Here is an 18,189-nt window from a genome sequence, read left to right on the forward strand (position 1 = left end):
AAATACTTTACTCTCTACTAAATGTGTCAATGCATCGTATACAAATACAAACGAATAAAAAGGTTTAAAAGCGACAAGAGAAATTATAAGTAATGAAATATATTTATTGTTTTCGCCCTTACCAATCTATATTACATTACATCTTGTACAATCTATTTTTATGTAAATTTTTCTCGTGTTAATGTAATAAAGGGTTATCTACAATGGAAGCAATATGGTGCAATTAGCCATAAGAAATCAATTAATCACAGTTAAATGTGAAGTCAATTTCTTACAGTTTATTGTATAGTATTACGCCTATTGTAGATGAACACAACATTTGATTTTGCAATTATGTATTATGTTTCATGTCAATTTTTAATCATCTTTGATTTTCGAAGTTTTCTGTTTCTTCATTGTAGCTATATTGCAACAGAACTGAGAAATTATATAATTTTTTTACTTAAATGCACATACTTTGTTTTTATTTAAATTCAATAAATGATTACAATAAAAATATATAAAAATTTAATGATACATTGAATGTAAAATAAATTCTTTTTTAAAATAAATACTGCCATATTTTTTTTTATTCATTTATGTAAAATATATATGCCTCTCTTTTTAAAAAATGATTGTGTAAAAAATAAGTATTCTTCAGTCTTACATCTTCTTTTACTGTTTTCAACTATAAGTAATTTAAGGTATGATTCTAATATATTTTATTCATACGATTACGCTATTTCTATAGAAAACATTTCTGATTAATAACACTGCATGTTTTGTGATTGTCATTTCGTATTTTTAAACAGTAAACAGAATACATATTAATTTCTTGTTGTATACAAAAACGTAAAATACAACTTACGTTTTCTCGAAATAAAGCAGTCTTATTTACACTATATTTACAGTCTCTTGTGTTTCACACGTTGACGTTTGTAAAGCTCCATGCGATTTAAACTTTTCATAAAGCGGACTTCCTTTAAACACGACATACGAAAGTACTGCTTTCGTGTAATAGTCCGACATTAGTTCCAAATTTCTTATAACTGTTGATAAAAGATGCGCTTTTTCCACATATATTCCTACATGAAAAAATAATATACTGTAATTAAAATATCCATTCTAAAATTACTCATAAAATTACTCATAAAATAATATATACATATCTGTTATTTTTGAAGTCTCTTTTTATAATACTTTACCTGGTGCCTCAAACATAAGATAGCAGAAATGCACATGTAGGTAATAATATGACGGCTGGTAATGGAAATATATTCTGAGCTGAGACACAGGTATGTTAAACTTTTTACTAATCGCTGCCGTTCCAGCATCTCGTATATTTTTTAATAAAGGAAGGTGAGACCCATTCAACTCTCGCAATGATCTTATTTTTTTAAATGGCAATGCCAATAACTTCAATGTATCCATCTGTCTATCCCATTTAAAATCTGTTACTAATACAAAACCATTATCCTTGTCAGGGTCCTCGTAAATAATACTTTCTTGTTCAGCTTTGTGCTCCAAAATATTAGTAATCCACTGAAAAAGAGAAAGAAACAATATAGAAATAAAATATGCTTTTTATTTAAATAATCTTCAAAATTACGTCAAATATGAATCAACGTTACATTTTAAATAAACTATACCTCCAAACTCAGACTCATTGACTCAATGTAAGGGAGAGTGACCTGCTGATAAAGTTCATAGGTTTCATCTATCACATACAATTCTTGTCTTTTATATTTATCGATGTGTGTTTGAGAAGCAGGATATATCACAGTCACGTGTAGACCTTGAAAAATAAAATTAATTACTTTATAAAATAGCAACTGATTCATTAAAATACATGAAAAATCGACAGATTAATATACCATTATTTTCCTCGGTTGGAAAACAATTGTAATTTCTGTAGACATCATTGGTGAATATCTTTCGAAAGGTCGTCTTTCCATCGAAGAAATCTTTCTCCAAGACCACTTTGTCCTGAGAAAAACTCTTTTGCTCAAGCAGAACGACCGCCTGGCCTTCGCGATTCTCAAATGTCCCTTCCATGCATATCAACTTTCGAGCACAGTTATTCTGCAGCACTCTAGTCACTTTGAAATCTGATAGATTCAGTTCTGTCTCACTCGTGTCATTCTCGCTCAAATTTTTCTCAACTACGTCGCTGCTTCCATCGTCCAACTTGACTTTCTTCACTGTTGGACAATCTTCGTCGTTCGTGCTTGCACATTTCTCCGCCATGCTTGTTACTTTAATATTAAAAAATCTAAAAATAGAATGAAATACTGTATTAGATACGAAACATTAACGTAAACATTAATCTTTTTGCAATAAAATATAGAAAGATTAAGGTACATAAGTTTTTCTTCACGTTATCATTGATACATGCAAAATCACTTTTTACCGGTGATCGCAAGAAAATCCGCTGTTTCTTTCTTTTTAGTTTTCTCTTACAAATCCTTCTTTTGGTACAGTGGTTTAATAAATACTTGTCATTGTTCAATCCTTGTTACAATTTTCTTAATCGTAAATGAGATCAGATAGACCGATAGATAAAATTGGCAGGTACAGGATGATTCTGCTCGATAAGACTTCGCACGTGTTTTTCTTAATAAAATTTCCACAAATGAACCGATATAAACATTGGTAAACACAATAGTCGATTATGAATTACAATGGTAGAAGTGGAGGAACAAGTGGAGGAACGAGAAATAATAGTCATAATAACTAGGCCGGTATATGACCCATGAAAATACAGTCTATAGAAATGAACAGAGAAATAATTCTCTTTAAGTTTGTTTTTTGTGTATGTTGAACACTATTTTTCACTTTTCTCTCTTTCTCGTCAATGAATTGTTATCTATTTTAAATGCAAAAAAAAAATAACATTAATTAGAGTTGATCAAAAATTTGTTTTCTCTAACTTCCATTTCTTCATACAGGTAAGTCTGTTCTTTTTAGTTGAATATTTTTCAAAGTCCATGTGTGTTCTTTTTCTCTAATGTGAAAAGAAAAAGGTCTGTTTTTTTAGCTGAACTCTTGCACAGTTTCTTTTTTTCCTTCTATAATTTGTGTTTCTTTTTCTCCTCAATATAAAAAAAAGATTTCTTCTTTTCAATTTAATTTTCTTGCACAGTTCTTTTTTTTGCAATGTGAAAAGAAAAAACGAGAAAATGAATTTAAAGCTCTATAAAAAGCCCGGTATTCATAGGGTGCGGTCAACGCGATGCTACAAACACTTTGAAGCATCAAACGTTTTTAATTAATCAGTTCGCAAAATTCTTTCTTCTAATTGGTCCATTAAACACTTCAAAGTGTTTGTAGCAAGATTTTGACCACAGTCATAGTCGGATCTTATAGCGAGGAACACAGACTTTTGCATAATGCATAAAACATGAGGCATAAGAAAATCAACCAATCAGAGTTCTTTATGTTACGGCAAAGAAGGAAATAAAGGACTTTGATTGGTTCATTTTCTTATACCTCATGCATTATGCAAGAGTGCTCCCTGCTTATATTTAAGACCTTCTTATAGCATTTTCTCTTGGCTGCATTATCGCCCACTAGTGCAATACTCATGGCTCCAGCACACCAACGCGGTGTTCGTCGCACGCGACACGCAATATCCAATGACAATATATCTTTAGAATGAGAATATTGATAAAGCTGTACACTCATTGGATATCGCGTGTCGCGCGCGACGAACATCGCGCTAGTGTGCCGGAGGCATTAGGGCCTCTGCACAATAAAAGAAACAGGGAACAGAGAATAAGAATTTCAACCTATCAGAAATCATGTATTGTGAAATACACAGTTTCTGATAGGTTGAAATTCTTATTCTCTATTCTCTGTTTCCAGTTCCTTTTATTGTACGGAGCTCCTTACCGCACATCATGTAATAGAGGAGAAAAGAAGCAGACGGCATGAGCGATTCCTATAGTTACCTAACAGTTCCCTAACAGTCGACTCTAAATCGATTCTGAGTCGACTATAGTTTCTAGACGTCTAAAAAATGGACGTCCGTAAGTCGACTTTAGACGACTTGGAGACGTCTCTAAATCATATGTTTTTAAGGTTTAATCTCTTTATTCTCATTGGATATCGTGTGTTACGCACGAATATCGCGTTGGTGTACTGGAGCCATAAGTAGACTATATAGTGACAAATAAACTTCATTATGAATTTTTTAAATATATTAATTACTTATTTCTATGCTAACACGCATAAATATTCATAAACATGTAATTATACATGAAATATGTCCATACATCTTTTTTTTTGTAAAATTACTTTTTAGTGTAATAAAAATAATAATAGTAATGTGAAAAATAATTAAAAGGATAATTTTCTTATTGTTTGTTTTAGAAAAAAACAAATTCGAAAAAAATGTAAAAAAAATTGTTCATACATAATTATGTATAATTTTATATATAATTATACATAAAAAATTTTTTTCATTTCTTTAAACTTGATTTTTTCTAAAACAAATAGTGCGAAAATCACCTTTTTAATTATTTTTAATGTTTTCACGTTACTGTTATTATTTTTATTATACTAAAAAAATCATTATTTTGTACGTTACATAATCCATTAGTCAGGATGTAATTCTATAATAAAACGCTAAAGAAACTTTCCTTTAATATATAGGAACAAATTTATATAAAACATAAGTAATGTAAATTAATTTGATAAATTCATAATCCGGAAAAAAATAATTTTATAAAGGAAAAAAGGATGTATGAACATGTATGGACATATATAATTATACATATTCATACGTGCTAATATATATGTTTATATATTCATAAACAATGCATAAACAATTTTTTACCGGACACATGTTTTGAGAAACAAATGTAAAACTTTTTTCTATAAAATTATTCATACTTGTAAATTGTAGAAATTCATAATAAAAACGTCGCTCATGCGAACATTCAATAAATTATTATATCGTCGAAACAATTTATAATTGTACACAAAAAATGTAATAGAGACCGAAAAAAAAAAGATCTTAAATTGTTTTATGAACTATAGGTTATTTTTACTTTATCATTATATAAATAAATTATTTTCCCCATTTGTTTACAATTTTTATTAACATTTTTCATCATCAATTCACTAATTAAAAAATTTTGTAAAGATCATCATATATTTCCATGTCAATTGTGCAAAGTAACTCTGAAAATTTCAAAATGGAACTCGAATATTGTACAGTTAAAAAATTCTATTATGTAATGGCACATACGTATGCGGAATCATGTCGTTACATAATAGAATTTTTTAACTATACAATCCATTCGAGTGTCTCATTATCAACTTAGATACAGATCGTGCAGATGCGGATATATCATGTGAATTTTTAGTTTGGGCAAGAAAAAGACGCATATATATTTCTAATATCTTCGTATAATAAAATAAAAAAAAGCGAAAAAAAATCATGTTTGTTTTCGCTCAAACCAGCAGTTCGTACGATGTTATCCACACATTTATTCTATATTGTTAAGTCGATAATTAGGTACATCGATTATTTTCTCATAAAGTAAAAAACTGATTTAATTACATTGATATCATGAAATTATGATACTTTATTATCTGCAGTTTCTTACTCTTATGGCTACAATGTGCTTTTTATTTTCTGTTTCTTATTGTTTGTCTCTTGTCTTATTGACCAAAAAGGCAAGAGACAAACAAAGACAAACAGCAAGAAACAAAGAACACATTGTAGAATTAGCCTATGTTCTTTCATGCTAACGCTTGACGCTTATTTTAGCGTCAAAATAGATCATAATAAAAATAAATAAAAATTGACGAATATCAAGCGTCAATTTTAATCACGACTTATTTTGACGCTAAAAATAAGTATTGAGCGTCGACATAAAAAAAGCACCTTATTTAGGGTATGGTCAACGCTTTGAAGCATTTTTTAATTGGTTAGTTTGTAAAATTCTTTCTTCTAGTTGATCCATCAAACACTTCAAAGCATTTCTAGCGAGACTTTGACCTTAATCACTTAATTATATTTTAACAATCACGTGACTTCCATGAGCGCCGACCATCTTTAATTCAGTATTTCATCGGTGATATAATATTTCTATCAAAATTTGTGTATAGTAGATAACGCGATGAATTTCTCTTCGAAAAAGGAAGTTTCTTCGTTGCCTAATATATTCTGTTCTCTCTTCTTATATGTCTCATGTTTTAATTTGTTAACTTACATCAATTAAGACCGAGTTTGAATATGTATTTCGCCATGAAAAGATCGTGACCTCGTCGATAAAATCAGTCATTGTAGCGCTACTTACCGACTACAAGGCACGTCTGACGTCACGAGCCGGCATATTTTTGTGATCGAGGGTATCTTACGTTCAAGATAAAAATATGGATTCTTTCGTAATAGTGAATAGAAGGAATCTGTACGGTGCTTAAGGTGGTCACGTAATTCGGAAGCGATCGAACACAAGGTATTGATTTCTGATTCGATCTGTTGCGACCTTTACCGCAACGTAAAGAGCATCAACCGTCTGAACAAAATCTCAAGCGATGCTGCAAGTCGACGACAGAAAGGTAAATTTCGAGCTCTCTGAAATATCTCTCTTCCCTATATTACTCGTCAATTTATCTTTCCTATTATTGCGCGTCTCTCCGCTCTTTTACACATTCTTGTGTCACATAATTGTTTCTTATTTGTTGTTTTTTACTTGTCAAGGGCCTTAACAAGACCTTGAAAAAGTTGTAAAAAGTAGACAATGTTCCATCTGGCATCTGTTCTCCAAACGATTGGCAAAGTTCTCTGATTTTCCTCGCGCTGGTTTCGCTTCCGGCTACCAAATACGTCCCCATGGATTTATATTGAGGTTATGCTCGACGTTTTAGCCTGGCGTTTTTAACGCAGTTGAAACTTATCTTGCGACTTCTGTTATCTTGAAATGACCTAGAACTCAAGTCCGATTCACTTATGTCCGTTTCCTACCATATTATAGTTTAAATTTAATCTCAGTTCGACTAACTATCTGTTTCCAGTTCTGAGAATTAGAAAAAGATAAAGAGAAAGTTAATTGAGATTAAAGTTAATATACATTAGTACGAAATGGACATTAATCAGCGATTAATTTATCAAATAATAATAATAGGGTGAGTATAGTGACTCAATTATTATAATATTATTTCCCAGCGTAAGTAAATCTATTAATTTTTTATTTCTATAGAAAGAAAGATTAAAAACGACGAATTTTATGATCGCAGCTTTTGCTTGGAACAATTAAGGCCTGGTTCCACCAATATAAAAGCAACTTTAATTTCTGTAATTTTAATTTACTGTTCATCTTTTTCTAATTCTTGGAATTACAAAAATATAGGATAAATTAAACCGAGATTAACTTAAATTTTTTTTTAATTTTAAGAATTAAATTAATGAAATTAGGGTAGCAATCATGTAACATTTTTTTTAGAACGGAAACGTAAAAAGTGAAAATTTTAACTTTATAAAGTTAGCAGGAGCAAATCAGCAGAATCAAATCCGATCTATCGGATTTTTAGTACTCATTGTGTAAATATATACTATTAACGATAATTTTGTATCATGTGCTATTTTGAAAAAAATCATGATGCTGTTAGCTTAATATTAAGCTGACAAGATCAATTCAAAATAAAAGAAAAAAAGAAAAATAATATCAGTAGGATTGAATTTGTATTATTTTATGTTATCAAAAACAATTCTATATAATGTGTCATTTCCAAAAAAGAAAACAGTGACGATGCTAATAGTTTAATATTTAAGCTGGCAAGGGAATTAAAAAAATAATACAAGAGCAAAAATTAACACAACTGAATTTGTAATAATTTGTATGTACCATTAAAAGTATGTTAACATTTTACATGTTTTTTTCTTAAAATGACTTTATTAATACATACTTATGATCTATGAGACATTCCATGTCATATTGAAAATTTTGTAAAAATATATTCCTATCTCAATTATGAAGTAACCCTGAATATTTCATAATGGAATATTTCGAAAGGACTGTGTAGTTAAAAAATTCGAGTTCCATTTTGAAATTTTCAGGGTTACATTATAATTGAAATGAGAAATATATTTTTACAAAATTTTTAAATTGGTGAGTTGATGATGAAAAATGTTGATAAAAATTGTAAACAAATGGAAAATGATTTATTTATATGAAAATGATAAATTAGAAATAACCATAGAATAATTTAAGATTTTTAGAATCGGATTTTTAATTTCGAAAAATTTTGCATTTTTTTGTATGATTAATGATTTTGATATAATTATTTAAATGTTTGCATGAGCGACATTTTTTTATAAATTTATGCAACTTACATTTTAATGATCATGCCAGCTTAAATATTAAACTGGTGGCGTCACTGCTTTCTTGGAAATGACACATGATGTAGAATTGTTTTTGGCAGTGTAAAATAGTACAAATTCAATCCTATCGATTTCTGATTGTTTTTCTTTTTTTCTTTTATTTTGAATTAGTCCTGCCAATTTAATATTAAACTAGCACCGCCACGATTTTTTTCGAAATGACACACGATACAAAATTATCATTAATAGTACAATTTAATACAAAACAAGTATTAAAAATTCCGAAAAATTATAAGTTCGATTTAATTCTGTTGATTTGATCCTGCTAGCTCTATAGAGTTGAAAATTGTTATGTAATATATGTATGTACATACATTATACACACACGTACATACAAACAATTTTTACTTTTTGCTCTAGGGAAAAAGTTAGATGACCACTCAAGGGTTCAACTAACTGGCTGAATTAATCGGTTTCGGGGCGATTATTTTTTTTTAAGGCAGCTTTCGCATTTAATCGTTGACGTAACATATACTTAAGTTCGTCTTTTCAACAAATTCATTGATTATTCCGGACTCATAAATAAAGTCGCATATTCATAAATATATTATACGTTATCGTATAGATATGCATACATTGTAAAAAATTAATTAATTTTAACTTAAAGACATACAACTTTATGAAACATGCAAAAATATTAAAATGAACATTTTTTGTTAATTTTAACATTTTTACATCAGAAAGTCTATATGTCTTTAAGTTAAAATTAACATTTTTTTTTTACAGTGTATGACTATCTTTTTCATGTACTTGATAGAAACGTAATACATGATGAATAATTTATGGCATAAATTTGTTAAATATATTTTATTTATATGATGACATTTCTTTCAATTACGAGCTAAAAGCCCAGAATATGCAAGATAGCGAAAAAAAAACCATGGAGAATATATAATTTCTCATCATTGTATTATCGTTAATGCGAAACGTATTAATATGCATATATGTATCTTTTTTTTTTAAATTCATGATAGTATTACAAGGTGTCTAGTTTATAAACAAACGCACTTATAGATATATATATCTCTCATGAGACCGGCCATGTATTTTTACGCAAGCCAGCGAATTGCGAACATTATCGATTAACTGATCAAATTTTAAATAAGATCAATATTTGCTATTTCGAGTGGAATAAATAATTTGTTTTTCGAACCGGTGTGTAATAACAAACACCTGAATACATCGATTCTTCTTATTCTTAAATGGATTTCTAACTCTTCTAGAAGAGTTAGTACCACATCAATCTTGTGTAGATATAGCAGTGTCTGGCTACAGGAATTTTATCAAAACAAGAATTAGAAAGAAAAAAGTATGTATATGTGTATACATATTATTTATTATGTATGATACATAATGTATATATCTTTTTGCACAACTATCTTACTTATTCTAATTTGAATTCTACTGAAGTAAACAAAACCGATAGGCCAATCAAAAGTTTATTATCCCACAGACAGACTCTGCTATAGAAGGTAGGTTTCATTTGACGTTCACTCATGAGTATTATTTGTCCTTGTTTAACATTTGATAAACAAGGATATAATAAAAGTAAATAATTCTACGAGTCTTCAAGTGGAATCCTTGCACATTCAGAATTCAATCCTACATAAACAGAGAAGATTTCGAGCCCGAAAAGAGACGTCCCGTATCTCATTTGACCGGACGCACGTCACGTGTGTGTACGCATTTACATCGTGTTTGGTGGAGCGCGCCTTGCCGCCGATCGTCGCACGCGCGATGTCACAGTCGCATTCCACGACCGTCAATCGTCCGTTACGCGTGTACAAAGTGTCGCACATGGAGTACCTGTTGCAAGTAAGTGGTAAACGTCGCTGGCTTCCGTGCGCGGTCTCTCCACCGGTCTCGATCGCGGGATCGTTTCATTTCGGTCTTATTTAAGTTAAGTCCGAAAGATTCCTTTCGATTACTTTCTGAAAACAATTTCGCAGCCGAATTAGGCCAATATTACATACGTCCATTTTTTGTCATACGACAATTTTTTCAAGTCTGTCGATTGGAAGAATAAAGAGGTCCGAAATCCTCTCTGTCGTGCAGCCAATTGACATGCTTAAAAAATACGTCGTACGCGTGTAATATTGGCCTTAAAATCCAAGATCCTCAAACTTTTTTTTTCTCTTTCATGAAAGGAACCTCGCATTTGAATGAAAATCAAAGGATTTTGCAGTCTTTCCTCGCAGAAATATTTAACGATCTCCTTGTGAGAAAAACGTTATTGATCTTCAATTGTTCGTCTGATTGTTGATAGAGTAAATCGAAGGAAACATCAAATGTTTGAAAAAAAAAAAAATAATGTATTGCGAACTTCCAGGATATCCGCGATGTATTTCTAAGAATTTATTTCTAAGAATATATTTCTAAGATTGATAAAGATTTGCAGACGATATGATTAGATAAAACGTAAATAACTTGTAAATTCCTCGTAGTGTAGATCTGAATGCGATACTTTAAACTTCCTATGTGATGAGAAATCAGCTTTTATTGTAGCTGTTTATGTTTATTGGAAAATGAGTCTGATTGTGTTGATTGAAATTCTAGTTGAAAATAGACAAATCAGAAATTTTCCGGATTTCTTTAAAAAAGCAGAATTCTCTGCTTGATATGACTTAATATTACAATTCGTCTATTTTTAATCAGAAATAATCCTGTCAGAAACCAGTTGCTTGTAACTATTTACTGAAAACAGTCTGATTGCATCAATTGGAATTTTAGTTGAAAATGGATAAAAATCAGAAATTTTTTTAATCTATTATAATTCTAATTGAAAAAACTAGAATTCTACTTGATATGATAACAATTTTCTGATTTCCAACCAGAAATTTTTCTCAATGTAATATTCATTAGTGATTCTTTGCCTTAAGCTATCTCGCACCTTGTTCTCCACGTGTGTGAGATAACGGCTATCTTTAGATATCTAATGAGATTAAGTCGTTACCTACATTTGATGTTCCCTCAGCCATCATAGAGACATCGAGGATGTTTTGTTGGAAGAGATCGTTTAAGGATCAGACTCCACCTGATCCGCGAACTTCGGGGATCTCCTTTTTCGCCATGGACTAAAAGTTTCCATGAATTTTTACGCAATGATTTATACAAGCACTCGTACTAATCTGTCGTTATGTAAGCTAATGATAGGCAAACTCGAGCGCGCAACGTCATTCTGGGATGTAATTGTGGTACCGATCTCATTGGCCTCGAGTCGATCTCGTGTCGCGTACGGCTTATCTTTTCACGGATTTCTGAAAGGCGATGATTGTTTTTGATTCGTGCAATGAATTGTGTATAGAAAACAGGTCAACTAAATAAGAGAAGCATCTGTATTTACGATCAAAGTCAAATATTAAAATAATAAGTCATTTTTTGAATAAAAATACATTTACAGGTATTCATATGCAATTCTTAAGTTAAATGTCTTAAGATGCTACGATTCTGTAATTCATTCATTCACTGAAAGAAAAGATTGGCTGTTACAATAATTTAAATGGTATAAAATATGGCATATTGGCTACTGTAATTAATTAAAAATACTATGTCATATTCAATCTTTTCTTTCAGTGTGACATCTTAAGACAGTCTTGAGTACAAGAATCGATTATGAATACCAATCAATATGTGTTTTTTAATAAATTTATCTCAGATAAATGACAGCGCGCCGATATTCGAGCTTACAATGCAATCAAAATAAAATTGTGTTGCAAATGTAAAAGCAATCGGCGCGCAGTTATATATCCGAGATAAATTTATTTAAAAATACAGATGTATTATTCCAACATCTGACTTTGACCGTAAATGGCTTATCTTATATCCGTTTCTACCAATCCAGATTAACTTTAATCTCGGTTCAATTTATTCTTTATCTTTTTCTTATTCTTAAAACTAGAAAAAGATGAAGAGTTAGTTGAACCGAGATTAAAGTTAAGCTGCTTAAAGTTTACTTGGTAGAAATGGATATTAGTTGACGCATTCATACGATGGTCGATTATGTTCTGGCTTAATATGAAAAAAGTTCTATTTTCGAAAGATAGAAAATCGCGAGAGAAATTTTTCTCTCGTCATTGTTTAAGTTTACGTAAGAAATAAAAAAGTTCTATTAATTTACGTAAGAAATGAAAGTTCTACTAATATTAATTTCTACTAATATAATATAATAGATTAACTAATATATAATAGATTAAATTTAATCTTGATTTAACTTACTCTTTATTCTTTTCTAATTCTAAAAATACTTCTAATTTTAAGAAATGTTTTTTTAATTCTAAGATTAGCTTTAATCTTGATTCAACTACACTAGTTATAGAAACGAGCGTAATTCTAAGAATTATAAAAAGAAAAGAGTCAGTTTTAAATCGAGATTAAAATTAATCTTAGATTGGTAGAGCCGAGCTTAATTGTAAATCTTTCTGATCTCACTTTTCTCATTCGACAATTATTTCACACATATAAGACATTCGCGATATGTTCTTATAATAGATGCGAGATGATAACCAAGATAGAAATCGTGGGAGTTATATTCAATTCAGTTATATTCAATTTAGTTATGTCGCAAAATCGATTCCAAATGAATCGAAACCTGAATATTATTCGCTAACACTTGCCATAAACGTTACGATAACGGTGCTTAAATTATGCTTATTACATTATTAATAGCGCTTAAATTGTTCACGTGATTATTATTAATAGTTCCGAAATCTCTTTTTTATGGCAATTTCCTATCTTTCTGATATTCTAAATAACCGAACATAATAATGACTATTTATTTTAACAGAGAGATAAAAAATTCATACGATGTATGTGTACTCTGTTCCTCGAAATTATCTTATCACATGATTTTGTAAAAAGGTCAACGGGAGGAGGGCAGCGTTTGCTCGAGTATCAATTATTGTTTCCTACACAAATTTAATGATTTTTAATGCTAATGCTCTAAATATAGAAAATAGGTTTAAACACATTAAGTGTCCGAGTGTTTTCTGCGATAATCCTCACGCAAATCTCGCGATAACCAGTCGCGAAATTCCTCTCATCGTTGCGAAGCTGATTTTACGCTCTTTTACATATGCAAGGTCGACAGTTGTGCGCTGTATTATTATCGCGTACATATATTTGAAAGTTAAACATTCAAATTGGTGATTATATTATTCGTCCCGCGTATTTTTTTTACGCCGTTCTTATTCACGAAGAAAGGAAAAAGATATAGGCGATATTTACAGTCCGTCTTACACTAAAATAAGTCACAAATAATGTTTTAAAATGCTAATCTCTAATCTGTTCATGACATTTTAGACTATATTTAAAACTACTTAAAGTATACTTAACAATATCTTAAATATTATACAAGATTCGGCTGTAAATATCAGCTAATGCCAATCCTATTTGATCTGAAAATATTACTTCAACTGTAAATCAAATTAAATGAAATATCGTGAAATGTCACTTGTTTCGTTTAATCTTTTTATTCTTTTTTTTTCCGCAATAAACCGAGAATCTCCGGGTCAACTTGAACTCGAATTATCGTCTCGCAGGCGAGATCAACACGACATTGGGTCAGGCTTAATGTTCTTAGAAAAAAAATTCACTTTGAGAAAATTTTCTAATTTTTTATTGCCATATACTTTTGCCGGTTTTTTTAATAATTTCATTGTCTTATTGTCTTCTATATGTCAATCAGTCAAAAATTTTTTTATTTCTGTCAATATAAATTACTTTGAAAAACTTTGATCTTGGTTAAACTTATTCTTTATCAATATACAATTAAGGAGCATATAGCTAGTTAAAATTACTTTTTATCTCATTTTACGACTAGAAAAAGATAAGCAAGTTCAACCGAGATTAAAGTTATTTTACATTGGAAAAATAAACATAGATTACTTTTTGCCTTTTTCTGCTAAGAATTAGAAAAAGGATATTTAGCATATTTTATTTTTTTTTTCCTTTTTTAGTCCCATGTACAAATAATTATACAAATATATATACACGCTTCCATATCTATTAGGTGTTGGAATTAATTCGTAGCGTTTTTAATGAAAGAATGTTATTTATTTCACATGAGCATTAAAAAATACATTAATGAAAGTACTTCCCATCACTTGTAAAACGCTACGAATTAATTCCAACACCTAATAGTTGTAGTCTGCAGCACGTATAATAAATAAAACAAAGTATAATAAATAAGACAAATTGCGAGATATCATTTTAATTAATTGGAAAAAAATGAATCAAAAACGGAATTTTTTTTTCTCTTTCCTAAAACGGGAACGAAATATATGTAGCGTTAAAATTCAATCGTCGATTCTCATATGGTAATTTTCGTTTCTGGATTTATCGTTATCGCATTGCATCCATTTATTTTACTTTCTTTTGCATTCACTATCTATTCGTTTGTCTTTTGAAAGACCTTCCCGGGCACGAACGACGCGATTGCTTTCGCGCATTTTTTGAGAAGACAATGACGACGATTCACGATAATTTGTCGCATGTTAAAGAAAAAAAAACAGGAAGAAAAAAAGAAAAAACAGTCTTCGTTGGCGACGCTTGTTGATTGTTACAGATTGCGGTCGATTTTTATAAGATTGCGTTTCTACATGAGAATTTTGTCCCGAAGAGGGAGATTTTAACGAGAAACTCTTTGAGAAAGCGGTCAGATATCCCGAGTCATTGCACGCGTATACACGATTTATTTATTTTTCCTACTTTTTTTCGTATTTTTTTTTTTGTCGATTTATACGGCCGCGATCTTGAAAAGTTATCATGCGTAATATTTCGCCCTCGAATTACGACGAACGGCTCATTGGAGCGGATTGGGAGGACTTCGCGAAAAGGATAGGTAAAAAAAAAAGTCTCGATCTAGTTATAACACGGAGGAAACTCCACAGGCACGTGGTCACCAACGCAGCTCTTCAGATACACAGGCATTTCGCGAGCGTACGAAGAGAGATGCACGGGATGAACTGCAACGCGAGCTTGAGAAGCTGCAGGCAACCGCTCGCGAGAACAAGACGACGATATTCAGCCGGCAGTTCGCTGGATTCCAACATCTTTTCGAGCGATTCCTGCAGGAGGAGGGCCCGTCCTTAGAATGGGACCATATTCAGAAGCTGCCCGAAGATGCGGTGAGTAAAACCGATCATGCAAAAAGATTGCGAGGAGATATCTACAATGCCTCCTCTTTTTTTTTCTTTCAAATTTAAATGATATTCTATGTAACAGTATACTTTTCAGTTCATTTTAATTAACAACTCGATATTGATAATTATCGTTACTAATTATAATTAGTGAGTTGAGAAATTATTATGATGATCTATGGAGATTCTATGAAATTATCTTCTAAAACGTTCTGTATCTTAGTGCTTTAATTGGTGAATTCTATTAATAAATAATATAGAAATTTAATTAATTTTATAATTCCGAATTATGTTTTTTTCACAGGTCAAGAATTACAACTCCTTGCCATCACCAGAGACGAACGAGGTGAAGGAACTGCTGGATAAGTTGGTTGTCGTCAAGTTAAACGGTGGTCTTGGAACGAGCATGGGATGTCACGGACCGAAGTCCGTTATTGCTGTACGAAATGGACTCACGTTTCTTGATCTCACCGTTCAGCAGATTGAGGTATCGCGACAAATTATAACTTAATTTATTCTTATCATTTACGTAATCACTATTAGTTTTAAGATTATAATGTATAATAATTGTATGTATTTCTATTGTAACAGCATCTAAATAAAACGTATAACGCTAACGTGCCACTCATACTGATGAATTCGTTCAACACAGATGACGATACGCAACGCATAATTAGAAAGTACAAAGGAATCGATATAGACATTTATACTTTTAATCAGAGTTGTTATCCGCGCATAAATAGAGATTCCCTCCTTCCGATCGCTAAGCACTGCCAAGTCGATGAGGACATAGAAGCGTAAGAACGATTTTCATAAAATCACTATGTGTTAACATTATTTTGATACGTTCACGAAAAAAAATACATAATTTGTTAACAGGTGGTATCCACCCGGTCACGGAGACTTTTATGAAAGTTTCCTGAATTCTGGTCTGCTCAAAAAATTCATTCGTGAGGTAATAAAATTGCATTTTTCACGTCCATAAATAATGACACGATAATCAATTTTTAAAAAATTCGGATTTTTTGCAGGGCCGCGAATATTGTTTTATTTCTAACATAGATAATCTTGGTGCCACGGTAGACATAAAAATCTTGAAGTCGTTGCTTAATAAAAGTCCGGAACCACCTCTTGAATTTGTCATGGAAGTAACTGACAAAACGCGAGCGGACGTTAAGGTGCATTTCGTGAGAACTATGCAATTCGTCTGGAATAGCGTGAGAGAAATTCTAATTATATATTTTATCTTACAATTTATAGGGTGGTACGCTTATAAAATACGAAGATAAACTTCGTCTCCTTGAAATAGCTCAAGTCCCCAAGGATCATATCGATGACTTTAAATCTGTTAAGACATTTAAATATTTCAACACCAACAACCTTTGGATTAAACTTAATGGTATGTGTATTTAAGATTGTTGTACAATTAATTATATTATGTATGCCATACAATAAATATTAAACTTATGTTTAATGTATGTTGTCTTAAATAGCTATTGAGAGAGTACTTGAACAGAAAGCGTTAAATATGGAGATAATTGTAAACAATAAAACTTTTACCAATGGTCTAAATATAATACAACTTGAAACAGCTGTAGGAGCTGCTATGAAATCATTCGAAGGAAGTATTGGTAAGTGCTGAAAGAGATAACGTTCTCTGATTTAACAAAATTATTTTTTATTCTTTAATTTTTAGAATTCTTTATCTCAAGAAATCCTGCTTTATTTTAAATCGATTCTCTATACACAATTATATTTAATTAAAAATGTTTATTTGTTACAGGTATAAATGTGCCGCGCAGTAGATTCTTGCCGGTAAAAAAGACTTCTGATTTAATGCTTGTAATGAGTAATTTATACACGCTACGTAACGGATCTCTCGTAATGAGTCCTCAAAGGATGTTCCCCACAACGCCTCTCATCAAATTAGGAGATAATCATTTTTCAAAAGTCAGTAGGATTGACTCTTATTCCAATTTTTACTAATTCATACGAGTTTTATCTTTAACTTTATCATATATATATAGAGTAATATACAATTGTGTCAATCCCTTTTCTTTTTTTTACCTTTTAGGTAAAAGAGTTTCTAACTAGATTTCCGACAATACCGGATCTCCTTGAGTTAGATCATTTAACAGTGTCAGGTGATGTTACCTTTGGAAAAGGGGTAACGTTGAAAGGCACCGTCATTATAATCGCCAATCATGGAGAACGCATAGATCTGCCTTCTGGAACCGTTTTAGAAAATAAAATTGTATCGGGTAATCTACGTATATTGGATCATTAAGTTGCAGCGGAAGGGCAAAGCATCTCGATTCATCTCGCGGAAAGCATGTAAATGTCCGAGAGAACAGGATCCGTGCTTTCAGCAATCGTGTCTTAGCTTAAATTAACTAGTCAAGCAATTCAATTGTATATATACATGTTATTTTATAAAGAAAGGGCAGAAGATATATTTCTATAAAAAAATTATTTTACTGAATTGTACATAAGAAATTATATAAGAATTTAATTATGAGATATCGAAAAGAAATTTATATAATATATAAAGTATATACTGTTGTAGGAATGGAAGCTTATATAAGGCATATTATATTATTATATTATTATATTAATGAATAAATGCTCTTTCAAATTTTATTTATTTCTTTGATGAAAAACTCCTGATATACATACATTAAA

The 18,189-nt window shown here is 30.8% G+C and overlaps 2 protein-coding genes across 5 annotated transcripts; one reads left to right on the plus strand and one right to left on the minus strand.

The window, feature by feature from the left end:
- Positions 1 to 83: 83 nt before the first annotated feature.
- On the minus strand, positions 84 to 2,964 carry Dcps (Decapping enzyme, scavenger). Of its 3 annotated transcripts, XM_011068257.2 has the most exons (6): positions 2,390 to 2,964; positions 1,854 to 2,251; positions 1,629 to 1,774; positions 1,185 to 1,521; positions 848 to 1,064; positions 84 to 417 (listed from the first exon to the last, which is right to left on the minus strand). In XM_011068257.2, exons 2-5 carry the CDS (start codon positions 2,224 to 2,226, stop codon positions 874 to 876), a joined length of 1,047 nt encoding a protein of 348 aa, XP_011066559.1. In that variant the 5' UTR covers positions 2,227 to 2,251; positions 2,390 to 2,964; the 3' UTR covers positions 84 to 417; positions 848 to 873. The 3 variants fall into 3 exon arrangements, with proteins under 3 accessions (XP_011066559.1, XP_011066561.1, XP_087265792.1); XM_011068259.2 differs by having other exon boundaries at positions 84 to 1,064; positions 2,341 to 2,964; XM_087409666.1 differs by having other exon boundaries at positions 84 to 1,064; positions 2,390 to 2,963.
- A 3,292-nt stretch (positions 2,965 to 6,256) lies between these two features.
- On the plus strand, positions 6,257 to 18,147 carry UGP (UDP-glucose pyrophosphorylase). Of its 2 annotated transcripts, XM_011068253.2 has the most exons (12): positions 9,395 to 9,680; positions 9,782 to 9,843; positions 9,965 to 10,186; positions 15,259 to 15,495; positions 15,812 to 15,994; positions 16,099 to 16,304; positions 16,387 to 16,462; positions 16,539 to 16,685; positions 16,768 to 16,906; positions 17,001 to 17,138; positions 17,291 to 17,457; positions 17,582 to 18,147. In XM_011068253.2, exons 3-12 carry the CDS (start codon positions 10,109 to 10,111, stop codon positions 17,792 to 17,794), a joined length of 1,584 nt encoding a protein of 527 aa, XP_011066555.1. In that variant the 5' UTR covers positions 9,395 to 9,680; positions 9,782 to 9,843; positions 9,965 to 10,108; the 3' UTR covers positions 17,795 to 18,147. The 2 variants fall into 2 exon arrangements, with proteins under 2 accessions (XP_011066558.1, XP_011066555.1); XM_011068256.2 differs by lacking the exons at positions 9,395 to 9,680; positions 9,782 to 9,843; positions 9,965 to 10,186 and adding an exon at positions 6,257 to 6,549.
- Positions 18,148 to 18,189: the final 42 nt, after the last annotated feature.

This window comes from Acromyrmex echinatior, chromosome 9, assembly GCF_024713525.1.
Source record: "Acromyrmex echinatior isolate Ae372 chromosome 9, ASM2471352v2, whole genome shotgun sequence".
Classification (NCBI taxonomy): Eukaryota; Metazoa; Arthropoda; class Insecta; order Hymenoptera; family Formicidae; genus Acromyrmex; species Acromyrmex echinatior.